Genomic DNA, 16,649 nt, shown 5'->3' with positions numbered 1-16,649 from the left:
TATTTAATAGCTAATCTGTTAGCCACAAAATATTCAAAAGCTAAAGAAACTAAACGTTCATGTCATAAAATTAGAGAATGCTGGAACTGACAAGCATCTTGACTACCCCACATTCTACCTGCCATATTTCAAAGGAAAATATTGAAGCTCAGCAAGAGGTCATTTTTGTTGAAACCCACAGAAGGAAGAAAGAACCATTGATACATGAAACAGTGCGAACAAATCGCAGAAACGTGGTGACTGAAAGGAGCCAGGCAAAAAGAACACATACTGTATTATTCCATTAAATTCTGGAACAGATAAAATTAAGCTATGGTTATAGGAATCGGAAAATGTTTGGCTAGGGTGACAGTGAAGTTTTGACCAGAAAGGTGTTAGGAGAGCCTTCAGGGGCCATGACATGTTTTGTATCTTGATTGATGTGGTAGTTACATGACATACAGCAGTGTCAAAATCTATCAAATGGCATATTTACAAGTTGCACATTTTACTGCATAGAAGTTTCACTTCAATAAATTTATTTCAGAATAACTCTTAAAGCTGTTTCCAGCCATGCAGAGTGCAGCAAGTACAGTGGACACTGGGCCTCTGGCCATGTACCTGTCCATGATTTTTCTGGTTCTTTCCTTTCCTGATGCATACTCATGCCTCTGAACCAAGTCAGGTAACGGCTCTGCACCCTCTGGTCCCTGATTCCAGGTTACTACATGAAGCAGCAGCACAGAAGCAGGAGAGATATTCAGTGGGGTGCAGAATTAATTCTGAGACACTGTATGATCACTCAGACCCATTCTGGAGGCAGCCATGACTCACGCACACTTCAGGCAAGAGAAATAATGATTACAAGTTTTGCATGAGCAAAAGGGGGAGGGATTAGTGAGCTAACGAATATGAGATGCCATCTGTACTTCTAGAAATAATATAAAAAATGGAAAGCATTCCCCATTTAGTTCTTTTCGAGTCTGCAAAAGACCTAATCCAGGCACATACTGTAATCAGAATGTATCCCTAGGTATGGCATATATAGCAAAAGAATGCAAGTGAACCTTAGGAAAAATAAAGCTAAAATTGCCAATGTATTCATACCATAAATAGGTAGACAGTTTTCCCCCCAATATCTCTGAAATTGTTTTCTTTGCATGTTCCTGTTGCTTCTGATAGAGAAGTTGGATTCTATTTTATTTATCTGAGACCACTCTCACTGAAGAGAAAGTCTATGACAATGGGCAACTTGAATACTCTGTCAAACAAAGTTGGTGCTGAGTAGAAAACAGACTTTGGCCTGCAGGCCCCATTGCACCTGCTATTATAACAAGCACGTTATCTAACACCATCTGAGAGAGCCCCTGGAGGGAAGGATGTGGTTACACAGGCCCTACCTTCTGGGAGGAGTTACTTTGTACAGCCAGAATCTTAAAGTGGGGCAGAGGCTTTGCTCTCTGTATGGAGCCTCTCCACGTGAATTATAGCTTACACTCTGGGAAAAGTTCTGTTTTCAATACTTTCTTAAACCCTGTTCCTTAATCTCAAAATTTTACTAATGACGTATGTGTACATATTCATATCAGAGGTGGAATCTAAAAATACAGTGAATGTTTAATTAAAAGCATTATTACAGGGGCTAGGGATTTAGCTGCATGGCACTGTGCCTGCCTTGCAAGCTTAAGGTCCTGAGTTCTATTTCCATTCAAAAAAAAAAGCATTATTAAAGTAAAGGACACATTGTCATTAATCCCCTTCAAAACGTTCTCCCTCGCTTGAATACTTTTTCCATCATTTCCGTCACTTTCTGAAGCAGTTCTATACATTCTCTTTCTTGAATGTCTTTAGCTAACCTTCCTTGGCTGCCTTAATGCTCTAACGTGACAAAATGCTTACCTTTTATGGTCATTGTGACTTTGAGAAAGGGTCTGAAGTCACAGCTTGTCAGACCTGGTGAATAAGTTGGATGAGGGAACACTTTATTTATATATTTTTTTGTCCTCATGAGTTTATTATTTTAGGTAGACAGTACAGTTACATTCACTATTGAGATCTTGTACCTTTACATGTCAGGTCTTGGTTCTCATTTTTTCCCCTTGTCCCTGCCCTCCCTTCCCCTCCTCCCTCCACCTTTACAAACATTTCGTTTCCATTTTTTCATTTTCTCATATTTTTATTTTCCCTTATTCCCTTTCCCCTACCCTTCCCACTTTCCCTACACCTTTAGCCCCTTTCTTCCTATTTCACATTGTCAATTATATCATCACGATCTTATGTACTATTATAGTTTATTCACACCAGAGAAACTATTTGGTATTTACACATCTGTGACTTATTTATTTCACTTAGGAGTACAACCTCAATATGTATCCATTTTCCTATGAATGACTCTAATTTCTCATTCTTTGTGGCTTAGTAATATTCCATTTTATAGAAAAACCACATCTTTACCAGTTTCCAACTGATGGACAAATGGGCTGTTTCCAAGTTTTAGCTATTACAAACTGTGCCGCTATAAACATAGGTGAGCATACATCACTGTGATATGATTCTATTAATTCTTTTGGAAAGATACCCAGCAGAGGGATGACTGGGTCAAATGGAACCTCCAGTCCAAGCTCTTTGAGGTATCTCCATATTGATTTCCACAATGGTTGCACCAGTCTGCACTCCCACCAACAATGGAGAAGGGCTCCTTTCTCCCCACAACTGCGCCAACATTTGTTATTGTGTGATTTCGTGATAGCAGCCATTCTTTGTGGGGTGAGGTGGAATCTCAGTGTTGTTTTCATCTGCATCTCTCGAATGACCAGTGATGTGGAACATTTTAATGCTTTTATGCACTGGCTATCCTCTGGGATAGCACTACTAGCAGCATTCACTGTATTTTTGCAATGCCTTCTAAAAGACATTTGCAAAAGACTTTTAGAAGTGCTTCCAAAAGTGGCAAGAATGATAGGATGATACGAGTGTCTGAAGTGGCCAGGGGTAGTTTGAGGGGATTGATAGTAATGTGTGCTCTACTGTGATACGTTTTTAAAATTTAAAAATTTGCCATGTATTTCTGTCATACCTCCTATGTACACATGCACAACCCCATCTTTTTTTATAAAAGAAAAGCTTTTTATCAAAAAAGCTTAATACCAAAGTTCTAGGCCCTTTGGTCATCATAATTATTGGTTAACATTGCTAATTCCATAACCATTAGCTGTATTTTTAGCCTCTGAAGAAGTACATACATAATTTTGTTTGTTTGCTTGTTTTCAAGGAGAGCCTCTCCTTGGACTTTTAAGCTGTTTTTATTTTTCATTAAATATAGAAAATAATTTAGGGTTGGCATATCTTGCAAAACTGTTTGATTTATCATTGTGCACCTTTCAGACAACTCACTGGCATGCTGGATGTAGGAACTAAATTCTAAAGGATCTAAACCAAATATAGTCCACGCCTGAAAATTCATCTGAAGATCTCTTCAAACACTTCAGCAATAGGTGAATGTCAGGATAAAGTGAATAATATGAGACCTTTGTCACAGATTTCATACCAGTTAGGGAAAACCATAGAAAAAACCAATGGATATCAACATTTTAGTGCTCCTCTCAAAGGAAGAAGCAAAGTTAGAAATCATGACTAATTATTGGTCAGTCTGATTTATTTTCCTAGACACTTGTGTCTCATTTCCAATTCACTGTAGTATCTGAGTAAGTAATGACAGATTTTATTTTTTTACATTATATAATATAATGTCCTGAGGTCTGGGGTATTCCCCAAGCACAAATTCTAGTACATTAAGGGAGAATTGTTCATTGGTCTATGGTACGTACTCCTGTTCATTTAAATTTCATTTGAATCATTTGTACTAATTGGCAGACTAGATCCCTTGGAAGCCCTGAAAAATCTACTAATAGGCTATTTCTTTATATGTCAGTGTGAGCATTTGCATTTCTAAATCTTTAACTCATTAGATAGTGAATATTTTTCCTGCTATTCAACAATGGAGAGAAATCGACTGCCATCGTGCTGTTTATGACTTTTGCCAAATAAATAAATAAATAAAAAGCCTGTGCTTGTGTCACTACTCCTAGCAGGAACAGTACGCAGATAATCGTGTCATCAAGTAATAGTTCAACAATAATGATGGGCCGATAACTTGGCTTCCACACTTGGCTCTGCCAACCAATTATTTGTAAGGTCTCAGATAAGCCCTTTAATTTATTTGAGATTCAATTTTCAAACCTACAAAATGGCAATGAAATATCTGGTTGGTCGCAGGGATGCTGTGCATCTGAGATGCAGCATTTTAAAAGCCTTCTTTGTTGCAGTGGTCTAGACGTAGCTCAGTGCACTCAGGGCCTCTACGCAGCTGTTAGAGGGGCCTCGTTACCATCACCACGGGCTTCCCTCCAGAGCCAAGTGGCCTCCGCCTCGGGGAAAGGGATTGAAAGCTTCCTTGTAAGACAAGGCATATAGATTCCACACTATATTAATTTCTTACAGCTCTATTAAAATTCACCACAAATAGGGTGTCTTCAAACAACAAAAATGTATTCTCTCACAGAGGAAGAAGTGCAAGTTCCAGAGGCCGGGAGTCTGAAATCCAAGTGTCGCAGGGTCCCACTCCCTCCAAACCCTCTCAGGAGAATCCCTGACTCTTCCAGATCCACCTGTCTCCATCTGCAGATGGCCTCCTCCCCTTTCATTTCCTCTATAAAGATGCCAGACTTTACATCCAAGCTTGCCCTAGATCCAGCATGTTTCCTTTCTAGTGCTGACTGACATTTATAAGAAGACCCAATTTACATCAAGGCGGCATTCTGACGTTCTGAGCAGACATGAATGTCGGGGAGACCTTAATCAATCTGGGTCACCTACTACAAGCCGCATGAGTCACAAGCCAGGCTGTCTGGGAACTAGTGCTAGCCAAGGTGGGAGCCTGTATTTAGGACCCATGGAGAAGAGCCTCAGGATGCCAGGCAGGGAACAGAGCGGGCTCACATGCGCCACCTGGTCCTCCCTCCTTACATCTCCAGGAAGGGAAGCCGTCCCTGTCCAAAGGCACCCGGAGGCAAAGCTAGGGACAAAACCTCCTGACTCACAACTCAGTGTTCTTTGTATCACACAATTTAAGTCTTTAGATGGTCTTACCAAGCATAAATCTAAAACCAGAAAATTAGTGACATCTACTTATGCTAATTTCATCAGTCAGAACAGGATGGTTTAGTACATTTTGCCAACTTTCATTTTTAGCTATGTAATTGATATCAATTAACTTTCCAATTAAGAACAAAGTAAAATATGGATATTATTCAATTTAAAGGGAAAATACTTGAACACTTGAAAGTGTGGGAGAGCAAGTGTAGCTGATGTGGTATATGCTGATATCAGAAGGAACAGAGGTTAAGCAAAGGAATACTTCCAGGAACAAAGAAAAATACTTCATATCACAGGTGATGAAAGGGCCAGTTCAAGAAGAATGAATTTTAAGCCAGTTATTTAGCTCAGTGGTTCCACCACCTGCCCTCACAAGCACGAGGTCCTCAGTTTGACTCCCAGTACAAAAAAAAAAAATAAAAAAAAAAAAAAAAAAGAAAAAAAAGAATGAATTTTAAAACCTAAATTTAGAAGCATCTAATACTATATCTTTATATATATATATATCGATTTTTATTTACATATCTTTAAATATAGATTTACATATGCATATCACAGTTAAAGAATTAAAAGGATATATGGGCAAATCCACAATTTTGACTGGAGATTTGTAACAACCTCGGTTTCTCACCAGTAAAGCAAGACGACAGAAACTAAGTAAGGCCACATCGGATGGGAACATTAGGAAACTTGACCTAATTAGTATGTAGGACAGTTTGCTACACTACTACGGACAAGCAAAGCTATTTTTTTCCAGTGTACATGAACTGTTACCCACACTGACCACAGCAATTCCTCACATATCCCAAAGGAGTGAAGTCACTCAGAGTATGTCCTCTGCACACAGTGGAGTTCAGGTAGAAATTAATCCCAAAAATATGCACAACGACAAATCCGCAAATGTTGGATGCTCAGCAAAATACTTCTACATAGCTGTGAGTATAAGAACAACCCACAGTAAAAATTAGTAAGGATGCTGAAATATGAACATACCATGTGGTACAACACAATATAACTAGTGGAATGCAGCGGATGAAGAGTTGGAGGAGCGTTTAGGGCCTGAAATGCATATATTAGAGAAAAAGAAAGGCTGAAAAGTTAATAACTGATGATTTGACATTAAGAAGCCAAGAAGACACTGCAAATATGAAAGGACTAAAAGAGGAAAAAAAATAAATGGCATAAAAATATGCAACATCAACAACTCCCAAATTTCATTTGTTACAAAGACTAATAAACTTCCATTATAACTGATCAAAACAAGGAGGAGATCCTAACCTTTGGGAGGCTGAGGCAGGAGGGCTACTTCGAGTTTGAGGCCAACCTGGGCTATGTATTGAGTTCAAGGCCATCCTGAACTACACAGTGAGACCCTGTCTCAAAACAAACAAAAACAAAAAGCAGGCAGAAGAAATAATCTCAAGAATAGAAAATACCTACAGACATTGAGAATAAAATGAGAGAGACTATATCAAGTTTGGAGTATAGAACATTAAGACTCTCTGTTATTAACACTGAAAATCTATAGGAAATAAAAGAATGTGATATTAGGATAAAGAAAGCAAATAAAAGGAGTAGTGGTGCAGCCCTGTATTCTCAGATACCTGGGAGGCTGAGGCAGGAGAATTGCAAGTTGAACCCCAGTCTATGCAACTTTGCAACTTTGTGATGTACTGTCTCAAAATAAATAAAAATATAGAGGGCTGGTTTCAGTCCCTGGTGAGAGAGAGCAAGAGAGAGAGAAGGAGAGAGAGAGAGGGGGAGAGAGGGAGAGAGAGAGAGGAGAGAGAGAGAGAGAGAGGGAGGGAGAGAGAGAGGGAGAGAGAGAGAGGGAGAGAGAATACTATAACAGAGAACATAGAGGCCAGATACACAAACCCATACATGTAAAATATGTGAGATACAAAAGAAGGCTCGATGCAATGACCTTTTCAGTAAGCAATACTAGGTCAATTGGTAGTCACACTGAGGAAGAAAAAAAAAACCTAAAATTTGACTTCTCCCTCCTACTATGCATTAAAATGAACACTGGATGGGTCAAAGACCTATATTTGTAAGGAAAAATGACATACCACATAGGTAGTAACAAAGCAGATAATCTTCATGACCTTGGCTTGGGCAGAAAATTCTTAAATAGCACTGTAATAACATTAGCTATGAAAGAACAGATTGATGAACTGGGCTTTATGAAAATTAGGAACATTTATTATTTTTTGAGAAAGCAACCCAATTTTTATTATTAACAGGCAAAAGATCTGAACAACCTCCCTCTCTCTCACAAACACACACATAAACACATACAACATCCAAGTTAAAAATGCAGGCAAAGGGAACAGGAGGTGGGAGACAGTGATCTGATCACATTTTTCCTACTTCTCTGAGCAAGAAGGCGGCAGAGTCCATCTCTGAGCAGATCACCCAGCACAGGTGACCCCCCTCCAGAAAGCTCCTGTGTTTAAGAATGGCTTAAATGGGGGGTGATTTAGCTGGGCCGGGGATTTAGCTCAGTGGCTGTGCCACCTGCCTTGCAAGCGCAAGGTCCTGAGTTCAATCCCTGATACCAAAAAAAAAAAAAAAGAACGGCTTTGGGGAATGGTGTCCTTTTCCAAAGGCCTCTACCGGCTCTTCTTGTTCTAAGCCTACATGAGGTAACTGAGCAACTCCGAGCAAGTGAAGAGGAAGTCAAACCCTGCTGGGGGTCCTGGCTCTGCTACTGTTTGTCAGTGTGATGCTGGGTGCCTCACTTAACCTTTCAGAGTCTTGGTATTTCTCATGTAAGATGACGAAGTTAATCCTATTCATTTTAAATGTAGCTGTGAGGATTAAATAACAGATATGAAAATACCTAGTGCAGACGCTAGTACTTGAAATTTTATATGCATAGAGAGACAGACAACTTCCTGAAGCCAGGCGTACTATTTCTAAAACTTACGCCACTTAACTCCAGCTTTCTTTTTCCCTATTTTTTAAAAACAATGGATATATCCTCCCAAAAGATCATAATTTACTGTAGCTGTGTGTGCATAACTAGAATGTATGGAGAGCTTCATATGCGCTATTATTAGAGAGATGGTGAAATCAGATTGAGGGGTGCAGAATCCAACAATGCAAGTGTTCTGGATTTTCTACATCAAATCAGGGAAAATCTTCTTTTAAGGAATTATATTGATAAATATCCCCTGGGGTAGATCAGAGTAAAGGAAGCCATGAAGTTACTTTGAGTCATAAGACAGGACAACACTGAGATGAAAACAGAGTCAGAAAGTAACCGTAGATTTAAATTTCCCCCCCTGGAGTGCATCTTAACAAAGCAGTTTTCTTGACTGAAATTTTCCTCTTCATTTGACTGCCTGGAAAATGGTTACTTAGGATTTGGAATCACACGTTCAGCCCATCAGTGTTTCTACAGCAGGCCCCTGCCGTGCGTCAAGCGCCACGCCAGGCACCAGGGACAGTGTCGTGCGCAGTTCAGCTTCGACCTCACCTCACGGGCTCAGCCTTGGCTTCGGGCCCCTGCATTGCTCCTGCCCTTTTCTCAGGCCATGGGTGCACCAGGCAACCAGGCAACAACCCTTCCCTTCCCGGGGCTGCTGCCCTAGCCAGTGGGTGGGGGGACTGCCAGAGAGGAAGAACCACAGCTCCTCATCTTTTCTTCCCCAGTGCACAAGTTCAATTCTGACACGCAGTGGACACTCCACATGTTGGATAAAAGCATGTTCATGAGACCCAGGTACAGTCAAATCTGTTAAATGGTTCTTTTCATGAATATTAGAGAAATAGCAACAATCACATCCGGGAACATTACATCTTTTCGAGACCATCCTTTGCTTTTGTTATGTAGGTGAAGTGATGTTTGGCTAGCCGTTTACAGTTTAAAATCATGAGGATCTTTGGGAAAAAAATAGAATGAGCTTCCATTTACTTGCCCACAGCTATGCATATAACTGACTTAGTCATTCATGCCAGGGGATTCATTAAATTTTGATAACAATTGACAATATTCATCCAGAGAAAGAAAGTAGTAGAAGAATTCATAGAATTTAACTGCAGCAAAATCAGGGACTCCCCACAAAAGCAGTAACACTGCTTATTTAAACACAGACTGCAGATCTAAAAGCCTCCTCATGATCATAAACGTGTGCCTAATTATATTGGAAAAACACGAAAGCAACTAAACTGCCATCATTTGTGCCAAAAAAGGGAGACACCATTCTTCAGTGATGCTAGGCAGATTCTGGAGGCTTAAGAAACATAAACATAGAGGGAACTTTGGAGGATGGAATCATGGTTGGCTTTTAGTCATTTGCATACAACCCCACAGCGAAGGACTGAGGCCTGAGAACATAAAGTACCTACTTGGTCTGGTGTTTGGATCCTTTCAGGTGGGCATGGTACTGTTCTATAGAGTTTAAGGAGACACTGCAGATGGTACATCTGTAAGTGCGCCTCAGACCTGTGGACAACAGACAGACAGACTGGTTAGCCACTTTCCTCATCAGCAGCCTGCCTGCATTCTAGCACATTCTCCAGGTTAAGGGCAGAGAACAAGGGGCCTTCCGATGCACCCCACCAACCACACGTCACCCAGCTTCCGGACCCCTGCCAGTGAGACCCCCAGCAGAAACGTGAGCTGCATGAGAGGGGAGCAGCCTGCTCCATTTACCATGTCTGAAATTATGAGATCATTTGGTGTTGAATCAAAGCTAAGTGTTTGTGGATATTTTATAACTCAAAGAAGCTTTACTACCTTTTCCCTAAGGCACACAGACTTAGCTGGCTGTCACCTCTACATTGAAATTTGGAACATCTATTCTGATTCCTCTCCCGCCTCCTCCCACAGCAGAATTGGAGGCACAACTTTAGACATTATTTATATAGGGGCTTCTTCTAGGATTATCTTATATGGTGTAAACACAAGGAGAAGGGTAAGACATCAGTATGTTTCATATGAAGTCTTACTCTCTGTCAGAGACTTTAAAAGAATAGCCATACATTCACCTAGTTTTTCATTTCATTAATTCATTAAGATAGTATAACTCAGAACCAACACAGGGAATCCAAGACGACTAAGATGCTCTGTGCTCCTCAGGAGCTGAGTAAAAATCTGGAGCCTTTCACATTATTGACCGATCTACAGACAGACATGTGTAACGAAGCAGCTTTGACCAAATAACTTCAAACATTTTTCACAGCGCAGAGACACACAGAGGAACATAGCTCTTCAGCCAGGATGCTCCTTCCTCTTACAGAGAAAAGAAAGGCCAGTCACCATCTTAAACGTTGGCTTTATTACTCAGATCCATCATCCTGGCTGTACGACCCAGAGAAAGTCACATCACCTCTGCTGGCTCCCCGTTTCCTCATCTACAAGACCAAGACATGCTTACACGTACCACAACTTTGCTGCAGTAACAGAGAGAATAAGATCTATGAACATGTCTGCCAAGTGAGAGTGGCTGTTACTAGTTTTGCCAAGAAATTCTAGTCTCACCATTGTAAAAGCCAGGATATCAAATAGCGGTCGCATCTCTTTCTAATGAGTATGTAGTGTTTTCCTTCCTTGAGGAAAATTATCTGTTTTTCTAAGAAGGAAATAATGTACACTGGTTGGAAGAGCTTTGCAACTTGCTACGTGGATAACTTTAGACAAATTATTGGACTTTTATAGGCTTTGTTTTCCTTATAGTGCTTCGTGATGGTGGCTGGGTGAAATATGACATCTGTGAGAGTCTCCTGTTGAACGCCAGGCCTCTCTCAGTGTGCTGAACTCTGCCGCCACCTGCAAGACCCAAAGGCCCAGAGACTGTGGCTTGTGAGAACTTCTGACAGCAAAGGACACGATGTAGCAGAGTTCTCAGAGCTTGTCAGAACAACGAGACGTAAGAGTTCTCCCTAGACTGCATATATCAAGCATGAGAGCTGCTGATTTGGTGATGTCTCAGGTACTACCCAAGGGGGCCAACTGAAGTTGAGACAAAGAAATCCCAGAGGATGTCACAGTGAATCCCACCCAGAGATACAGCTAATATGAGTTAATATTTTAATAAAAAGAAACCTCTGTATCCAGATGCTGGCAGTACTCAGTTGGGCATCTTTAAGCACCTCAGATGAGATTCTTAGCCTATACTAAGCGATTGCAAGTCTCCAGCAAAAACACCAAAGTACAAGGTTGGGGGTGGGGGGGGCAGAGGGTCAGGTTGCAACCTCTGCCCACGCAGCAGTGGCCATGCTAGCTCTGTGCAGTAACTTTCATGTGAATTCTCATTTCCCAAAGCTTTCTAACCTTCCACCTCGCATCCCTCAGCCCTGGAGGAACCAGAAGCAACTTAGAGTAAAAGTAAGAAGAGCAAAGGTCCCAGAAGACGAGCACAGCTCCAGACAGAGTAAAGGAGAGAAATCTACCACCATCTCCTTCCCATGGCAAGCAAGCATCCCCAATAAAAACTGTGCTGGACCAGACAGCGACAAATGTTTGAAAATTTGGGCGATATTTTAAATAGATTGCTCTAACTTGGATACATTAGTGGAGGAAATGGAGACTTTTTGCTGTCTATGAATGAGTAAACGACTTTACTACTTGAAAGTGAAAATTCATGACACACGTGACTTTTATCCCAGGGGTAGGAAAATATGAGCTCCACGGACTCCATTTCAGTGAAGCAAGGAGGACAAGAAAAGCTTCCTTTGTTAAGCCCAATGGGTCCTGCTTATGGAATGTTACAGTGTAACCAAACTTGCTTTTATGTCCTCATCATGAGCAAAAACAGAGCTTCCTGGAGACTCTCACACTGTGATGGCCTGATTCACATTTCAGAGAAGCCTACTGAAACAGCACACGGAAGCAGGGCTGTCAGTATGAGGAGGAACACTTTCGGTTTTGTTTAAACCACATACGTGGATACTGACATGCCTAGTTTCCATAAGAGTCCATCTAACAGAATGGGGGGGCACATTTACTTAACAGGAGTGAGGACTAGAGTTTCATTCCAATGTGTGTGCGCGCACACGCACACACGCACACACGGACACATACACACACACACACACACACACGATAAATTTAATAATGGAAGTAAAAAGAAGCAACAATGAAATTGCAACTTCCCAGGCACAGTTTACCAGTTCAAATGTGAAGCCAAAAATTATTGAATCTCTGTATTCACTTGAGGAATTACTGAGCCTTCAGGCTTTAGCGAGTAGATGGACCTCCAGCAACCACGCGGTCATGCAGATGCCCAGGCTGGCCTCGTGGAGGTTCTGATTCTGTGGATTTGGCATGGAGCCTGGAAATGGAGACATTTCAGACCATAACCCCACCCCCATGAAATGCCCACGCTCTAAAAAGTACTCTCCTTCATAATCAACCAATGTCCTCCGGGAGAACTGGAACATGTCAGAAGAATACTTAGTCTTAAAAATGAAAAAAATAAAAGATAAAAAGGATGAGAGCTATTCCATAAGGAAAAACCTGTGCCTGCATTGCCTTTCTGTTTCACAGGTGTGCATGATTCAGAGAGATCACCATGGTCCCCACATCCAGAGGCTGTAAGTTATCACAGCCAACACGGAGGTGGGAGTTGTCTGGATGCCTACGCAGGGCTGATCCTTTCTGCTCTTTTATGCATGAATCAAAATATGAAAACCAGCTTTAGGCATTACTCTCTCCAGAGTTCTCCATCAATCTTGTCATAATAAACGGTAAATACTGTTTATAGGAGTCCGCTTCAGACTACAGAATAACAGAAGATCTCTTTATAACAAATGGAGGTTAAGTTTGACAATACGCATACATATTTATGTTTAAAAAGGAGCACTTTTAAGAACACCAACAAATCTTAAAAATATTCTGATCTGTTGTTTTTCTGTAATGGTTCTCCTGCTCTGCAGCCAGGCGTGGGTAGAAAATACTTGGCAGTTGATTGTGATGCAAACTACAGGATCATAAACTAGAAAGACCATGATGTAAACAAGAAAAAAGGCAGAGAAGAGGCAGGGGATACCTCCCCTCACAAGACACAGTGTTCTTGATGGAAACTTGGTGGATCATTAATGCTCAGTTGAAATCCTAATTAGTTTGGAATTATATGGCTCCCTTTTCCTTAGGGAACTAGAGAATCTTATTATTAAGCCTAAAAGGCTAATTTTCTTATTCTGTTCATTTTTAGCACAATAACATATTGAAGGTATCCTAAGACCTTTTCAGGTTTAAAGGTTATTTCTGCAAAATTGCCAAATATGCAGAATTGCCCTGTCTGTAAGGAGCTGGCAGACAGATCAGATGAAGAGAGAAAACATGGCCAGAAGCAGAAAGTACACAGGGAACCACAGCAGGGACCATGGTAAAGGGAAGGAGACCTTGCAGGAACAAGCAGTAGAGGCTAAGCTAGCTCAGGAGATCCAGAAAAGCTTCTCGATGATGCACTGCTTTTGTATTTATATTTCCTAGGACAGCATTTAGAAAACAGATGGTTCTGGAGAGTTTACCAGAATGCAACTACTCAAAGTGTCTTGTCAAGTCTAGCAAAGCTAGAAGTCCCTATGGTTTCAGTCGCCTACATTCTACACTAGGGAGTCATTATTGAGCTTTTATTATGGTGCCAGGTATTTTGCTGAATGCTAAAGACATAGGCAAGATCAAGACAGAGCACATTTTCTTATGGAGCTGGACAAAGAGAAAGACAAGAAACAATAAACAAAGGCTGAGAAAGTGTTGTGCCAGAAGTGAGAAGGATAATGAGAGAGGAAACAAGAAGAGGAGTGGTCTTCTTTGGCCAACAGAGTTTTCTGGAGTGTCTAAAATAAAATAAAAGATGATAATTGGCATGTGACATGGAGGTCTGGGGGGAAAGTGTTCTCAAGGGGATGAATGGCAAGCACATAGGGTTAGAGGTGGAGATGAGACTGGTGCATTCAAGGCATAAGAGGTGGTGGGCAAAGAAAAATGTAATACAAGTTTTAAAAAAGCCTCGTCCACCTGGAATTCTACATCCAGCACAAACATCACGCAAAAGTGAAAGTAGACCAAGAACATTCCCCAGCCAAAGAAAATAAGTCTGCCAGCAGCTTATACTACAGAAGTGCTGTACAAAGTTCTACAGAGTGAAAAAACAAAGAACCAGTTGTAAATTCAGATCTGCAGAAAAGATCAAGAACACCAGAGATGACTGATATACGGAATGAATCTTTTAAATTTTCTCTTAATTTATTTGAAGACTGCATGTAAAACAAAATTATAACACTGTATTGTGTATTACATTGTTTATAATGTATATATATATGTAACATATACAATAACAAAAACAGAAGAATGAGATTTAGTAGAACAAGACTACTGAGAAATCATTATATTTTACATGAAATGAAACAATGGTAATTCCAAATAGTGATAATTTAAGGATGCTGATAATTCAGTATAATCCCTTAGAATAACTACTAAACAAATACAATGATAAAAACAGAGAGCTAACATAAAGTGGAATGGTAAGTAGTATTTGATCAGCCCATAACAAAGTAGGAAAGGAGGAACAGAAAAATAGAAAACAAATACAACAAGTAGCAAAATGGTTAAGCTAAATTTAATCAGATTAATAATTACATACATGTGAATAGATTAAACTTTCAAAATACTGAAATTATTAGTCTGGTTTACAAAAAGCAAGATCCAAATACACACTGAATTCAAAATATGTGCTCTGAATAGCTATATGTTGAAAGTATAGCACAGAACAAATTGCACCACAAAGACAATACATAAACACAGTGGAATTGCTTCTATTAATATTAGATAAGATAGATCTCATAACAAGATATTTCACCAGAGTTGTAGAGGATATTTTATGAGAAGAGAATTTCTCAGGAGAACAGAAGTCCAAATTACAAAGGGTAAGAACAAAGGGCAAGAGGGGTAAATTTTGACAAAAAACTAAATGAAGAAATACTTAAGACCACAATAATAGGAGCTCTTAATCAGTACTTGTCAGAAAAATAGGACAAAAAATCAGTATAATTTTAAAACTCTGACCAAAAGTACCATTTTGTATTAACGGTACTTATAAGACACTACACTCGATAACTGTGGAAAACATAAATTTTTCAAGTGTATGTATGAAGGAAACCAAGTTAAAATGCAGGTTAATGAGCCATGAAAAAGTCTTAAAATTTTCAAACACTTATGATATTTGACTACAATTGAATTAAGTCAGAAATAAAAAGCAAGGAGAGTTATCAAAGACCTAAAACATTTCTAAATAGCTCATGATAAAAAAAAATCCAAATGTAAATGTAAAATATTTTGAACTGAATAATAAGGAAAATGTAACATATGAAAAATTTTGGGTTAAAGCAATTTTTAGAAAGCAAGTTAAAATTTTACAGTAGACTCAAAGAAAGGCTTAAAATCAATGGTCAAGCCAGGCATAGTGGTACACATATATAATCCTAACATTCAGGAGGCTGAAGAATTCAAGTCCATTCTTGGCTACTAACAAATTCAGGGCCAGCCTGGACTAGGAAGTGAGACTGTGTCTCAAAAAACAAACAAACAAACAAATCGATGAGTATTGCCCTAAGAAGTAAAATAAGACAAGCAAACTTAACCTAAGTCAGGAAGGAGGAAGAAAATAATTAGGAGAAGAAATCAATGAAATAAAAAACAAACCACAGATAAAACTAACAGAACTAAATACTGCTTCTTAGAAAAGATTAATAAAAGTGTCACCTCTTAGTAAGCCTGGTGGAAGCTTGTTAAAAACACAAATGACCAAAACCAAATAATGGATATTAATATATATTCTACAGACATTTTTAAAGGACAATGAAAGAATTTCGTGAGCAATTTCACATTCAAATAAACCTCACGGCATATACAAAAATGGACAGATAGATGCCTTTAAAATCCAACTTACTGGAAGCTAAAATCAGATGGAACAGAAAGTCAGAATAGCTATTAAAAGAATTAAATTCATTGTCATACCTTTCCTAAAAAGAAAGATTTAACTAAACCCAAAGGATTTCACTGGGTAATCCCATCAAATATGATGAGATCACATACTAATTCTGCATAAACTCTTGGAAAACAGAGGAAGAAGAAAATATAAATAGAAGCAGAAGAAAGCATTTGATAAGTTTCAGCACCCAGTTGTGACCACAACTCTCATTAAACTCAAGAGGACATTAGCTGATGATGATCATCTTGGAAACATGACAGCCAATGTTGTAGTAAATGGTAAAATAATGGGCAGGATTTTACAAAGAAGAGAAAGGCTAACAATGCCATTTCATTTCCAGTATTGCTAAGACTCAAATGTTGTGTCTTATGTATGTGAAAGATGCCTCTGCCACGGAACTGTTCAGAATATTCTTTCACTGTCCCTATAAAGTGCCTATGGAATATATATTGATATCCACTCGTTGGTTCTGGTAATTTGGGTTTGTTATAAACTTTTATCAGGCTTAATAAGAGATCAGACTGATATTAATCTTTCCTGAGAGCAGATTTTTTTTTTTTTTTTTTTTTT

General features: G+C 39.4%; 1 protein-coding gene across 3 annotated transcripts in view; it reads right to left on the bottom strand.

Moving 5' to 3' along the window:
• The window catches only part of Zmat4 (zinc finger matrin-type 4), a 437,748-nt gene that overhangs the window by 99,025 nt on the left and 322,074 nt on the right, over nucleotides 1-16,649 (bottom strand). For all 3 annotated transcript variants that reach the window (XM_033765352.1, XM_033765353.1, XM_010617137.2), the window contains exon 6: nucleotides 9,490-9,586. In XM_033765352.1, coding sequence (XP_033621243.1) covers nucleotides 9,490-9,586 — 97 coding nt within the window. The remainder of the gene's footprint in view (nucleotides 1-9,489; nucleotides 9,587-16,649) is intronic.

This window comes from Fukomys damarensis, unplaced genomic scaffold (assembly GCF_012274545.1).
Source record: "Fukomys damarensis isolate Sample0158 unplaced genomic scaffold, DMR_v1.0_HiC HiC_scaffold_18, whole genome shotgun sequence".
NCBI classification, from domain to species: domain Eukaryota; kingdom Metazoa; phylum Chordata; class Mammalia; order Rodentia; family Bathyergidae; genus Fukomys; species Fukomys damarensis.
The sequence above is the reverse complement of the archived record's forward strand: the minus strand, read 5'-3'. Positions and strand labels throughout refer to the sequence as shown.